The sequence below is a fragment of the Schistocerca americana genome, chromosome 3 (assembly GCF_021461395.2).
Source record: "Schistocerca americana isolate TAMUIC-IGC-003095 chromosome 3, iqSchAmer2.1, whole genome shotgun sequence".
Taxonomy (NCBI): domain Eukaryota; kingdom Metazoa; phylum Arthropoda; class Insecta; order Orthoptera; family Acrididae; genus Schistocerca; species Schistocerca americana.
This window is the reverse complement of record NC_060121.1, coordinates 815,638,237-815,652,435: the sequence shown is the minus strand read 5'-3', so window position 1 is coordinate 815,652,435 and position 14,199 is coordinate 815,638,237. Positions and strand designations below refer to the sequence as shown.

General features: G+C 42.0%; 1 protein-coding gene across 1 annotated transcript in view; it reads left to right on the top strand.

Annotated features, from left to right (window-relative positions):
- Positions 1 to 14,199, top strand: part of LOC124605419 (dnaJ homolog subfamily C member 16) — a 172,365-nt gene that overhangs the window by 16,041 nt on the left and 142,125 nt on the right. The window contains exons 3-5 of the mRNA XM_047137074.1: positions 11,298 to 11,500; positions 11,631 to 11,911; positions 11,992 to 12,172. Coding sequence (XP_046993030.1) covers positions 11,298 to 11,500; positions 11,631 to 11,911; positions 11,992 to 12,172 — 665 coding nt within the window. The remainder of the gene's footprint in view (positions 1 to 11,297; positions 11,501 to 11,630; positions 11,912 to 11,991; positions 12,173 to 14,199) is intronic.

The window sequence follows — 14,199 nt, the reverse complement described above, 5'->3', positions numbered from 1 at the left end:
AGACGTAGACATGCATTTTCCGAATGTGAGTAGAACAACTTTGTACAGAATTGTGTCTGAACATTTGAAGTTTCACAAATTGTGTGCCCGTTGGGTTCCCAGGCTGCTTACTGAGCCCCAACGAATGAAAAGAATGGCTTTTGCTCTTGATTTTTTGGAGCGATATCATAAGGAAGGTGACAGTCTTTTAGACAATGTTGTCACAGGGGATGAGACATGGGTTTCTCACATCACTCCAGAGTCTAAACGTCAGTCAATGCAATGGCGTCACACGTCATCGCCAGTCAAGGTCAAGGCAAAGCAGACAATCTCAACACGTAAGGTTATGGCGACTGTGTTCTGGGATAGACGTGGAGTATTGTTAGTCGACTTTATGGAGAGAGGAACAACGATTAATAAAGCCGCCTACTGCGCTACCCTGACTAAACTTCGACGTGCAATCCAGAATAAGCGACGTGGTCTTTTGTCGTCTGGAATCTTGTTGTTGCATGACAATGCCAGACCCCACACTGCAAATGAAACGCAAGCTCTGATCAAGAAATTTGGATGGGAACAGATGGACCATCCTCCTTACAGTCCGGACCTGGCGCCAAGTGATTTCCACCTGTTCCGTTACTTAAAGGAGTTTCTCGGTGGCAAGCGCTCCGACACAGATGATGAAGTGAAAGAAGCAGTTAAGGACTGGTTATCGTCACAGGCGGCCGATTTCTATAACATGGGCATTCAAAAGCTTGTTGAACGATGTGACAAATGTTTAAATAAGTATGGAAGTTATGTAGAAAAATAGATAAAGATGTAAGGAATGTAAATAAAACAATTGTTTTGAAAAAACATTTTAGTTTTGATTTTTTTTTTATAACCGGACCTTACTTTTGGAATAACCCTCGTACATACAAAATTATGCAAATTATCCAATTCCAACAGCTCCATAGCAGTACCCACACACACTCAGAGTAGCTTCCCTGTACCTCGGCACTTTGTCATCCGAATTGAGCTTTAGTGAATGTGTCTACAGTTTACTCGACTCGACCTTCATGATTGGCGGACCGTTTTGGTTACTGTTCCAAGCCGGAACAGTCTGTCACCGAGCTCGATAGTTTGCTGTGAAAGAACAGTTCTTCCGTGATGCTTATTCAGAAAATTTAGTCCTAGGATTGTTCAGTATCCCCACTAACACAGGGCTGTACTTCCATATATGTCTTGCTCCAATGAAGAAATTGAGCAGAGTTGATCCCAAAAATGTCACATCATTATCCTCTACTCCACATAACCTGTATCTTACCCAATTCAGTCTCTTTCTACTCAGGAGGTCCATACTAGTTACTGACACATGAGCCACAGTGAATGCTAGAAAACTATGTTCCATTCTGTTCACAATGCCCACCAAGCAGCACTCTGTCTCTGCATATGCCTTCATAGCTTAATGCTTCACTGGGAAAGCCATAAGTCAGCTGAGGAATTGCTGTTGATGTTTAACAAGCCCTTAGCCTCATACCATCCTCCTTGCTTTCTATGTTAGCAGTTTTGCACCCATTGCTCCACCACCTGCATTTAGCATTGTGATCAGTGGCATTGTTTCTGAATGTAGGGCTACGTTTGGAAGCAACTCAGTCCACACCTTTAACACTTCACATCAGAGGAAAAAACACTCAGTTTATCTCGCACCTTAGTCACTATGTCTATTTCCTGTAGTTCCATAGCAACCTTAATGGCATCAGCCAGACCCTTTGCATTCTCCATCCATACCATACCATACCACACTATATCAAGTGGAAGTCCTCTCAAAAATATGTCTAGCACTCTCTGTTCCTCCTCTTGCAGAATAGGTTTATGGTAGGTTTATCCATCTCCTTCTGTATTAACTCATATGTTTGTGCATTGATTTCCCTGTTCCTACCTAAGAATGCTTGCACCAATACGTTTTATTTCTGAGACATCCCATTCAGTTGCATCCTGAAGAATCTAGCACTATTCTGCTTGCGATAATGCTGATAAAATCCTTTCTTAAGTTGTTCGAACGTGACACCTTATTCATGACACATTATGTATGTCTTTGCTGCATCCACAAACTGTAACATGGTCTTGGGCAAACATACATTTTTCTGACCAATTACCCAGAGTAGCAGAAGGATACAGATTGTGAATAAAGGGTGACACATCCTCTGTTGGTTTACGCGTAGAAAAGAGCATCAAGACTTGCCACGCTGGGATCCACAGAGGGAATGGGTACACTAAATTATGCTTTTGCATCTACCGTCGCAGCTAGTTCACCTTGTTTGCACTTATTATCTGCTGTTAAAGTATATGCCTGCCTTGTAGCATATCATTCTTCTGTGGTACTGAAACCATCTGTTTCAACAAAGTTTCAGCTGCTTCCTGTATCATCATTACTTGTGTTTGTGGCATTTGCGCAAACTCTATTTAAAAAAAATTAAAGTACACCACATGACAACAAAGCAAGGCCACCAAAAACCCTTGGGCAGGTGTACAAGGAAAATAACATAAATTCTAACAACAGATCATAGTCACACTAGGCTCTGAGCATAATGCCCATGATGTCGGCAAGTCCCACGCATAGCTTGTACTGACTTCATAAACAGCAATTAGTTACCCCACCAAATTACAATATTTAGATGTATCTGGCCGCAAAGTGTACTCTCTACAATTCCCTGTAAACTGCGATAAGTTGCATGTTTCTCAAACAGCACCTGCAAATTCTTGTGCACTTCAGTCCAATCCACCATTACCGTACACAAGAGCAACACAAAAAACACACCAAAAAAATAAAGCCCATTCACCATACACCTACTGTTCAAACCACATCCAGAGCTGATGATTGCTTTGCAGCTGCAGTGTCCCCTTGACAAATGGCAGCAGCTGATGTTGCATTAAACACTTCTGACACCAGATTGTTGACACTAGGTTGTTATCACAAAAGAGGCAGAGGAAATGGCTTTTCAGGATGAAGCACTGATTCCTTTATCTGCAAATGGGTTGACGGTGGTGGTGGTGGTGGTGGTGGTGGTGATGATTGGTGGACTGCTAGTGAGACATCCCTGGATGAACTGGACTTTCAGCCATTTTAGGTACAGAGGTATTGTTGCTGCTGGAGTGGACATCGTTGGCCTCGGAATGACACAGCTAGCCACAGAAAGTGAGCAAGCCACCACCAGCATGACTGCTTTGACAGCTGTGTGCATAGGCAGTGTCACCTAGTGATGTCACCAAGATGTCAGTGGCTGACAGAGAGACTATGCACCACAGCTGATGAACAGCAGCCATGTCCATGCTGCATGCTCACCTAGAGCTGCTGAATACACTACAAGGATGAACGATACTCAAACTGTGCGCTCCACCATAACTGACATCAAAGGTGTATGCCTACCTTGGGTGATGGTCAGTGACAGGGTGGTCAACAAGAATCAGAGTGCAGCGAAGTACCAGTTGGGTTGGTTGATTTGGGTGAGGGAACCAAACTGCGATATCATTGGTCCCATGGATTTGGTAGGGGGGAGGAAGTAAGTCAGCCATGCCCATTCAAAGGGACCATACCAACATTTGCCTGAAACGATTAGGGAAATCACAGAAAACCTAAAGCAGAATGGCCTGACACGGGTTTGTACCTTCATCCTCCCGAATGCGAGTCCAATCTGGGTGGCATACCAGTCCAGACTTGAATACACATCCCAGCAGGGAAGCAGACATCCTCTGGAAGTAGTCACCTGGTAGGTGATTCTGCTGTGTGAAGACTGCAGGTAGTCCACACATGATCTTTGCCCTTGTGGATGCCTGTAGCTTGTGAAGCCTAAGTCCAGAGGGAAGGATAGCAGAAGATGGGTGTGGGGAGAGAACAGTCCTGTCTGGTGGAGCATCCAGAGACTAGGAGGGGGCAGGATAAGCCTGCAAGGGGAAGAGGGGACCCATTTTCAAGACAATGTAAATCCTTTCAGGCTCAGCCACTTTGAAAAATAAGTCATTGCACAATGTATGTTGGAAACGAAACATGTCATCAACAATCTAGAAAACAATTTGGTTGTATCACATAATGAAGCCAATGGTAAGGCCTCAAATCTGTTAGAAAATCTGGAGATATACGCCCACAAAATCAAAAACCAGAATCGATGTTAAATGAACAAACAGATTTTGCAAGCCACAGCTATTTCAGTAATTTTAAAGATCTGTTCTAAAGTTATTTCCTGCATATATCAACTGTTTCCTACATATGTCAATTGTTTAATAATTATATCTTTAGCACTATGAAAAATTCATTATTGACCACACCATGTACAAAAACATCTGTGAAGTGTTTACAAGCATGTGTTTGCAAATGTGCCTCGTGAATGAAGTAATATGTTTGTAATCGATGGAGGAGAAAACTGATGCTGCTGCTAAAATGTTAAAAACACTTTTCTTGAATTATGTGGTAAGATTACACTATTCACCTTTTCCAGTATTTCACACATATTTTGCCCATCTGACTCATGAAATTCATAAACTAACATGAAATCTTTTCGCGACAGGTATATGCACTTCATCTTATTCAAGAGAACAAATGAAGCCTGTATTAAGACGAATTACGCCTGAAGATGCACCTATAGGGTCCTCGTGTACTGAATAAAACATGAAAATTTGTGACTGAAGGCCTTTTTTGCCCCCCCCCCCCCCCTCCCCTTGTACCTTGAGTGTAATGATATAATAGCTTTGGAATCTGAAGAACATTGTGAGAGGTGTTCAACAGCAACAAGATGATGGGCATCAGGGTTCTTGATGCTTGGGGATGTAGGGTTTGTGGATTTTGAGGAGCATTTACAAGTTGAATTTGTGGGTTGTCTTGGGTGTAAGGAGGGAAATGGATTCAGAGGAGAGGTTCTGGAAAGGGCCTGACTCTTTAAGTAGGAATTGCAGGTCATGTTGGGCTTCTGGGATGGGATCACTCTAGCAAAGATTATATGTGGAGGAATCAGACAATTGGGAAAAGTCTTCTGCCAGGGAGTCACTGTGATTCATAAAGACAGTGGTGGAACCTTTGTTTGGATGTAGGATGATTAGGTGAGATCTGTTTTGAGGCTCTGTATGGCTGTCCTTTTTTTCTGCTGAAACGCTGGTGTTCTTGCGAAGGTACTTGGGGAAGGATAGTGAGGTCAAGCTGGAGGTAAGGAAGTCTTGGAAGGTGCGAGGGGTGTGGGTGGAGTAGAGGATCACAATTGGATGGTCATATGAAATGAGGCTGGGTTCAGTGTTGAGATTATGACTGCCATGGTTGAAGGGATTGTTGAGAAAGAAGTGTTTCCGTCCATTGCTTGGATCAGGAAAAGAAGAGTAGGAGTTTGACAAGCCCAGTGTGGTTAAATTTGGATGTAAGGCTGAAGGTTAGGCTTTTTGACAGGACTGAAACTGCTGTGAGGCTGAGGATTTTGGTGGAAAAGGTCAGTTAGGTAGTGTCTGGGTGCTAGGAGGGGTTAACAAGGAAGAACACTGTGGGTAGGATAAGGGTTGGATAGTGGTGCCCCAAGGTGGCAGTAGGATGTCAGCAGGTTGGATAACTTGTGGAAGTGATGTCTGAAATACCCTTCCACATGCTGGAGAGCAAGGGATTCAGTTTCAGAGATATGATGTGTGTGGTAAGAATTGCACAGTAGAAGTGTCTTGTGGAGGGAGCAGAGATATACTCTGATGCCTATGCTATGGAGATACTTTTTTGGGAGTACCAGGTTCGTGAGGGAGTGGTACACACACCGAAATCTGAAAAGGTGAAAGTCATTGTGAAAAGAGGGGTGGGGTCCAGAGAAGAAAATTTTTATGATTAGGCTGTTACGGACAATTCCAATGAAGGCATTAGATGGCTTATGGGAGCTGGATAATAAGGAAAAGACAAGCACCAATACTTACACACACACAAAAATATACACAAATAATGTAAAAAACATGTACCAGTATGTAAAAACACACATCAGTATGTAAAAATATTAATCACTACATGAAAATATGTAATAATATGAGCAAACAAATTTATGAAAAAATATAAAAAAAATGTGGGAAAAGGGAAGAAATGGATGGAGTGTGGGAGTATTCGCGTTTTGGGATAAGGGAAGAGAGAGGGGAATTCGTTAGGTCGAGATTCACAAGTTCATGTGACACAGCAAGGTGGGAGGGGGGGGGGGGGACGTGAATATCTGCGAGGATGATGAATGTTGATACAGTGTAGCTGGTATGTCAGAGCGTGAGGGGTTTGGAAGGTGATGAAAAAGCCACACCTTACTAACTTTACCCTAACACACAACTAGTACTCCTCTGTAGGGAGGCTGTACAGACAGACCTGTGGCACAGCCATGGGCACCCAATAAGGCACACTCCGACACAAACCTGTTTATGGCCCATGTAGAGGAAACCTTCCTAGCCTTCTAAAAGCCCAAAATTGCGGTCTGGTTCAGGTTCATTGATGATATCTTCATGATCGGAACTGAGGGCTAAGAAACCTATCCTCATTCCTTTGCAACCTCAACACCTTTTCTCTTATCCACTTCCCCTGGTCCTTCTGAATTCAGTATGCCACTTTCCTCGACTCCACCTCCTGCTCTGTGTTGGCTCCATCCACAAGTCAGTCAATATTAAACTCAGCAACCACCAAAGTATCTGAATTTTGACAGCTGTCATCCCTTCCACACCAAAAAGTCCCTCCCACATCGCCTGGGGTATGATGTATCTACCTGCAATGACAAGTACTCCCTTTCCCAGTATGCTGAAGGTCTCACAAAGACTTTCACAGACAGGCACCTGTGGAAGACCTACATGCAAGACCTGCCCAATCCACTCACCCAGCACTGCCTATTCCAGTCCTGACACAGGCTTATACTGTCCTATCAGAGACCGGGCCACCTGCAAAAGCAGCCATGTCATATACTGCAGTTGCAGTCACTTCACATACTTTTGTACTGGTACGACTACCAACCAGCTGTCCGCCAGAAAGAATGGCCACCACCAAACTGTGCCTAGAGCTTGCTAGGTCACCTCGTGGCACGACATGCAGCTATACATAGCTTGCTTGATTTTCGTGGCTGCTTCACAATCCAGGCCATCTGGATTCTCCCCTCAACCACGAGGTATCTGGAACTGCACATAGGGAGTAACCTTTACAAGCATTCTCCACTCCCAAAATTATCCTGAACTCAATCTACAATAACCTACTGTTCCCACACCCTCCACCCAACCGTTTCTGACCCCTGTCCTATAAACTCCACCCAATTCATGTCCCCTCTTAATCATTATGTTCACTCTCCGCCAATGCACCCAACACTCTTCCCCTCTCTGCTCCTATTCCTTTCCACCACCCCTCCTCTCATCCCATTCCCTCTGCCACTGCCTCTCAACAAAGCCCCTTGCAGGCTTGTCCTGCCACCTTCTAGTCTCTGGAGCTCCGCCAGACAGGACTGTCACCACCCCCCACCCCCCCCCCCTGCCCATATTCTGCTGTCCTTCCCTCTGGACTAAGAATCCACAACGTACAGGCATCCACAAGAGCAGAAGGTCATGTGTGGACCATCTGGAGTCTTCACACAGCGGAATCACCTACCAGGTGACTACTTCCAGAGGATGACCATTTCCCTGCTGAGATGTGTGTTCAAGTCTGGACTGGTATGTTACAGAGCTAGGTGGTGCAGTGGTTAGCACATTGGACTCACATTCGGGAGAATGAAGGTTCAAACACCGTGTCCGGCCATTCTGATTTAGGTTTTCTGTGATTTCCCTAATCGTTTCAGGCAAATGTTGGTATGGTCCCTTTGAATGGGCATGGCTGACTTACTTCCTCCCCCCTACCAAATCCATGGGACCAATGATATCGCAGTTTGGTTCCCTCACCCAAATCAACCAACCCAACTGGTACTTCGCTGCACTCTAATTGTTGTTGACCACCCTTTCACTGACCATCACCCAAGGTAGGCATACACCTTTGATGTCAGTTATGGTGGAGCGCACAGTTTGAGTATCGTTCATCCTTGTAGTGTATTCAGCAGCTCTAGGTGAGCATGCAGCATGGACATGGCTGCTGTTCATCAGCTGTGGTGCATAGTCTCTCTGTCAGCCACTGACATCTTGGTGACATCACTAGGTGACACTGCCTATGCACACAGCTGTCAAAGCAGTCATGCTGGTGGTGGCTTGCTCACTTTCTGTGGCTAGCTGTGTCATTCCGAGGCCAACGATGTCCACTCCAGCAGCAACAATACCTCTGTACCTAAAATGGCTGAAAGTCCAGTTCATCCAGGGATGTCTCACTAGCAGTCCACCACTTGATTCCAATAATCACCACCACCACTGCCAACCCATTTGCGGACAAAGGAAGCAGTGCTTCATTCTAAATAGCAATTTCCTCTGTCACTGTTGTGATAACCACCTAGCCTCAACAATCTGGTGTCAGAAATATCTACTGCAACATCAGCTGTTGCCATTTGTCAAGAGGACTCTGCGGCTGCAAAGTTGTCATCAGCTCTGGATGTGGTTTGAACAATACATGTTTGGTGAATGGGCTTTATTTTTTTGATGTGTTTTTTGTGTTGCTTTTGTGTATGGTAATGGTGGATTGGACTGAGGTGCATAGGGATTTGCAAGTGCTGTTTGAGAAACATGCGACTTGTTGCAGTGTAGAGGGAATTGTAAAGGCTACACTTTGCAGCCAGTGATCGCTATATATTGTAATTTGGTGGGGTTACTAATTGCCATTTATGCAGGCAGTACAAGCTATGTGTGTGACTTTCCGACATTATTGGCAAGAGGCACATCAGTGGTCAGAGTCTATAGGGTCCATGATCTGTTGTAAGATTAATGTAATTTTCCTTGTACATCTGCCCAAGTTTTTGTGGTGTCCTTGCTTCGCTGTTATGTGGTCTAATTATCCTACCCCCATCAGAAGCTGGGTCACATGTGAAAGCAGCCATGTCGTATACCAGCTCTGCTGCGATCATTGCATGTGTTTTTATATTGGTACAAACCACTACCAAACCGTGCAAAGAGTGAAGACAACCAGCCTATGACACTTGCAGCTGAACATTAATATGCTTGATTTTAATGCTGCTTCACATTCCAGGCCAGATGGATCCTCCCCTCCAACACCAGCTTTTCTGAACTGCACAAACGGGAGTTATCTTTACAACACATTCTCTGTTCCCGAAATTATCCGAGCCTCAACTACAATAATCTACAGTTCCCACACCCTCCACTCGGCAGTTTCCACCTCATCTGTCCTGTAACTGCTTACCAGTTCATGTACCCTCACCCTCCTTGTTCTCACGCTCTGCTAATGCACGCACCAGTCTTTTCCCCTCGTGGCTCCTATTCTGTTCCTCTGCTTGCCCCGCTCCCATTCCCTTCCCCACAGTCCTAACACTGTCTCTTGCAGCCTTTTCCTGCCCCATTCACATCCCTGCATACTCTTCGAGACAGCGCTCTTCTCTCCGCCCTTCCTCACTCCTGATTGCTGCTTTCATTCAATGCAACAGCTGCAGTCCAGCTAGAGCGACCAGAGATGTTGGTTATCTTAGTGTGAGGTGTCTGAATGTGTATTCGTTTTCCTTTCCTTTCTGAAAAAGGATTTGGCCGAAAGCTTAACATGTAACAGTCTGTTCGGTGTGCCTGTCTGCATCTCAATGTGTTATCTTTACACTGCGTAGAAATCAATCCTTCTCAAAATTGACATTCCAACCAATGTTTAAATGTAAAATATTGCATGTATGTAGACAAAAGATATGTTATTGTTTGATTACACTATTTCAAAACAGTCACTGGCGACTGTTACTTCCACAAAATATCTAGGAGTATGTGTGTGGAGTAGTTTGAAGTGGAAGAATAACATAAAAATAATTGTGGGTAATGCAGATGCCAGACAGATTCATTGGAAGAATCCTCAAGAAATGTAGTCCATCAGCAAAGGAGTTAGCTTACAAAACCCTCATTTGATCAATACTTGAATGTTGCTTATCAGTCTGGGATCTGTACCAGATAGTATTGATAGAGGAATTTGAGAAGACCAAAGAAGAGCAGCATGTTTTATTACATGTTTGTTTAGTAAGTGCAGAAATGTCACGAAAATGCTTAGCCAGCTCCAGTGGCAGATGTTACAAAAAAGGCATTCTACATTGGGGTGTGGTTGCTGTTAAATTTCTGAGAATGTACATATGTGTAAGAGTCAACCAGTATATTACTTGCTCCTACATATATCTTGCAAAAGACCGTGAAGATAAAATAAGATTTGAAGCAACATGGAGGCTTACCAGTAGTCGTTCTTCTTGGAAACCACTCACAAGTGGAACAGAAAATGGGAAAGTGACAGTGGTATACAAAGTACCCTCTGCTATGCACCATGCGGTTGCTACCGGTGTATAGGTGTATGTATGTAGATAGAGGTAGATGTAGATGTATGTTCTCCCCTCAGTCCACCTGAAAAACTGAGTCAGCATCTCCCCATGCTGAGTGAGATGTTGAACTGAGAAGAATGACAAGACGTTACTGTCATGCACTGTAGATCTTGGCACATGATTCTCTTGCAGATGTGTTACAGTATTGTAATGTGACAAGATGTTTAGTAACCCCCTTTCATTAAGGACCACTAAAAAAATCTGAATCTTCTAAATAATCTTTGATTACATATAATGCCTTACTTGTTTTAGTAAACGTTTTCATGTTCTTGGGTAATTTGTTATATTCAGTTTCATTCCCTGCCAGAAAATGCTGTTTTAATAATCCATTGTCTCATATTCCAAGCGATATATGCAGATGTTTATAAGTAAATAGAGAAAGGCAGCTGGGAGTAACCATTGATCTGGCCCTACATCCCATCCTGTTTTTTAGTGACAGTAAGTTTTCTGCAACAGTGGTCAATTAATGTTGCTAATTAAGTGAATACAGTGAAGAACAAACTTGTTTGAAATTCTTCCCCTCTCCCCACCCTCTTTGTTAAGTTCAAAGAAAATTTATATTTAAATCTGTAACATAGTCACTGTGGAAGAAGATGAGAACTCCCAAGTCACTGACATTATGCCATTTATGCCATCGTTGAATTTTTGTACAGTTATTTAAAAAAGGCCTTGTCTGGATGTGCACAGTTGTATACAAATAAAGAAAAAAATAACAGCTACAGGCAGTATCAGGTCATGCAAAGAGTTTGTCGGGGCTGCGGACACAAGTTCAGTGAGGATCTTTAGTATTAATGTTTTAGAGGTGGACATGTGTACCATATGCAGTAATTAAATGTTTATAAATATTATAATAGTCAGCATAATAATATTTTATTTCCTTCCATTAAGCTTTTAACTGATCCTGAACGAAGAAAGAAGTATGACAATTTTGGGATAACGGAAGAAACTCCACCTCTACGTCCAAAACGTGATTATAGTCAGTATCGAAGAGATCCATTTGATGATCTCTTTGGCACTCATGGAGGTAGTTTTAAATTTCAATTTCAGGATCGTGACATCACTACGTTTCATCAGCTTAGTGTCACAACTCGGTAAGTGATCTTCAGGGAACTCATCATCTACAATTTTATACTATCAGTATTTTTTATTATTTGTAATTTTGTACAGTTTAATGTTCACAAATATTTCCATCTTTTATACTAATTTTATATCAATTTTCAGGGCTTTTGAGAACAAAATTGTACCAAAGAGTTTCAGAATTCCATATCTTGTAATGTTCTACTCGGATTGGTGCTTTGCTTGTCTGCAAGTGGAGCCAGTATGGAGAAGATTAATAGAAGAATTGGAGCCATTAGGATTTGGCATTGTTACAGTTCATTCAGAAAATGAGCCAATGCTGACAAAAAAAATTGGCATTCATACACTGCCTACCCTTGTTGTACTGTTGGATGGGAAAGCTAGTATTTATAGAGACTCACTTTTTAGTGTTCAAAAAATTGTTGGTAAGAACCAGAGAATGACTGATATCTGTGTATTGTTAAATAAAGTTAACATTGTTTCATAATTCCAAAAACATTTTCAGAATTTGTGAGAAGTAGATTTCCATATCGATTAGTTCAGCCAGTTGAAGATGAAACAGTCTCCTTATTTCTGAGTGGTTGGAAAGACAACAGAGTTAGAGCACTTATATTTGAGCGCCACGATTCAGTGAGGTTACGGTACCTATTAATGGCATTTTTCTACAGGGAACGTGTTGCATTTGGGTAAGTGTCATCTAAAACTACAACCTGATGTGAAGCTAGTTCAGTAGATATTATTTAAATTGATTTTGTGTGTGCCATAAATGATCTGTAAGGGTATCATTTTCATACAATTGCAACCATGAAAATATCTTGATGGCACAGTTCTTTATTAAATATGAAATGTTTCGAAAAATCATTGTCAGACAAGGTATGGGACAGTGTACACAAATTTCTATACATTGCCCCACAGCTTTTGTCTGACGACGATTTTTCAAAACACGTAACATTTGTGTGATCAAGACTTTTACATAGTTGCAATTTGTGTCAGATCTGAATGATCACCTACTCCTACTGTATAAGAAATCCTGTCAAGTAGTGGAAGTCATTTCATGTGTTGTGAGAACATGTAGCTGTCAACTCCCCCAAATTAACTTTTCGAAAAATTGGCTCTACCATTGCAGTATCCGAACAGTGAGAAAGTTTCTTACCTTTTCTGAAGGCAGTAGAAAACTGAGTGTAAATTTCCTTATTGCCTTCGTTAATTGCTAGCAGAAGTTGAACCCTGTATAGTTCTAGTCATAAATGTTGTCATAATACTTTCCATATTGTTTGATGGAGAGTTCAAAGCTTTTAGCCGCGCGGGATTAGCCGAGCGGTCTAGGGCGCTGTAGTCATGCACTACAGTGCGGCTGGTCCCGGCGGAGGTTCAAGTCCTCCCTCGTGCATGGGTGTGTGTGTGTGTTTGTGCTTAGGATAGTTTAGGTTAAGTAGTGTGTAAGCTTAGGGACTGATGACCTTAGCAGTTAAGCCCCATAAGATTTCACATACATTTGAACATTTTTCTAAGCTTTTAAATCCTTGCCAAGTAGATTTTTATTTCCTGTTGTCAAATTTACTCAATATCTGATGTGTGTGGACAGTCTAAGCATATTATTATTATTTCCTTCACTTTCTCAGACGTTAAGTCCGGTTAAAAATGGAGTGACGCGGACCTTGATCAAGCGTCACTTCCTTTTAACTGTACGGTATGTGTTATATTGCATTTCGGAACTTTCGGGTAATTGAACATGTATCAATAATTACGGATTTCTGTAGTTGTATATATATGTTTGGATGTAGCTTTATTGCATTGATGTACTGGTGGATATTGTGTGGTATGACTCCTGTAGTTGATAGTATAATTGGTATAACTTTATCCTGATGCCACATGTCTTTGACTTCCTCAGCCAGTTGGATGTATTTTTCAATTTTTTCTCGTGTTTTCTTTTGTATATTTGTTGTATTGGGTATGGATATTTCGATTAGTTGTGTTAATTTCTTCTTTTTGTTGGTGAGTATGATGTCAGGTTTGTTATGTGGCGTTGTTTTATCTGTTATAATGGTTCTGTTCCAGTATAATTTGTATTCATCATTCTCCAGTACATTTTGTGGTGTATACTTGTATGTAGGAACGTGTTGTTTTAAAAGTTTATGTTGTAAGGCAAGCTGTTGATGTATTATTTTTGCGACATTGTCATGTCTTCTGGGGTATTCTGTATTTGCTAGTATTGTACATCCACTTGTGATGTGATCTACTGTTTCTATTTGTTGTTTACAAAGTCTACATTTATCCGTTGTGGTATTGGGATCTTTAATAATATGCTTGCAGTAATACCTGGTGTTTATTGTTTGATCCTGTATTGCAATCGTGAATCCTTCTGTCTCACTGTATATATTGCCTTTTCTTAGCCATGTGTTGGATGCGTCTTGATCGATGTGTGGCTGTGTTAGATGATACGGGTGCTTGCCATGAAGTGTTTTCTTTTTCCAATTTACTTTCTTCGTATCTGTTGATGTTATGTGATCTAAAGGGCTGTAGAAGCGGTTATGAAATTGCAGTGGTGTAGCTGATGTATTTATATGAGTGATTGCCTTGTGTATTTTGCTAGTTTCTGCTCGTTCTAGAAAGAATTTTCTTAAATTGTCTACCTGTCCATAATGTAGTGCTGGCAGGTCGATAGACACACAAACATACACACAAAATTCAAGCTTTCGCAACAAACTGTTGC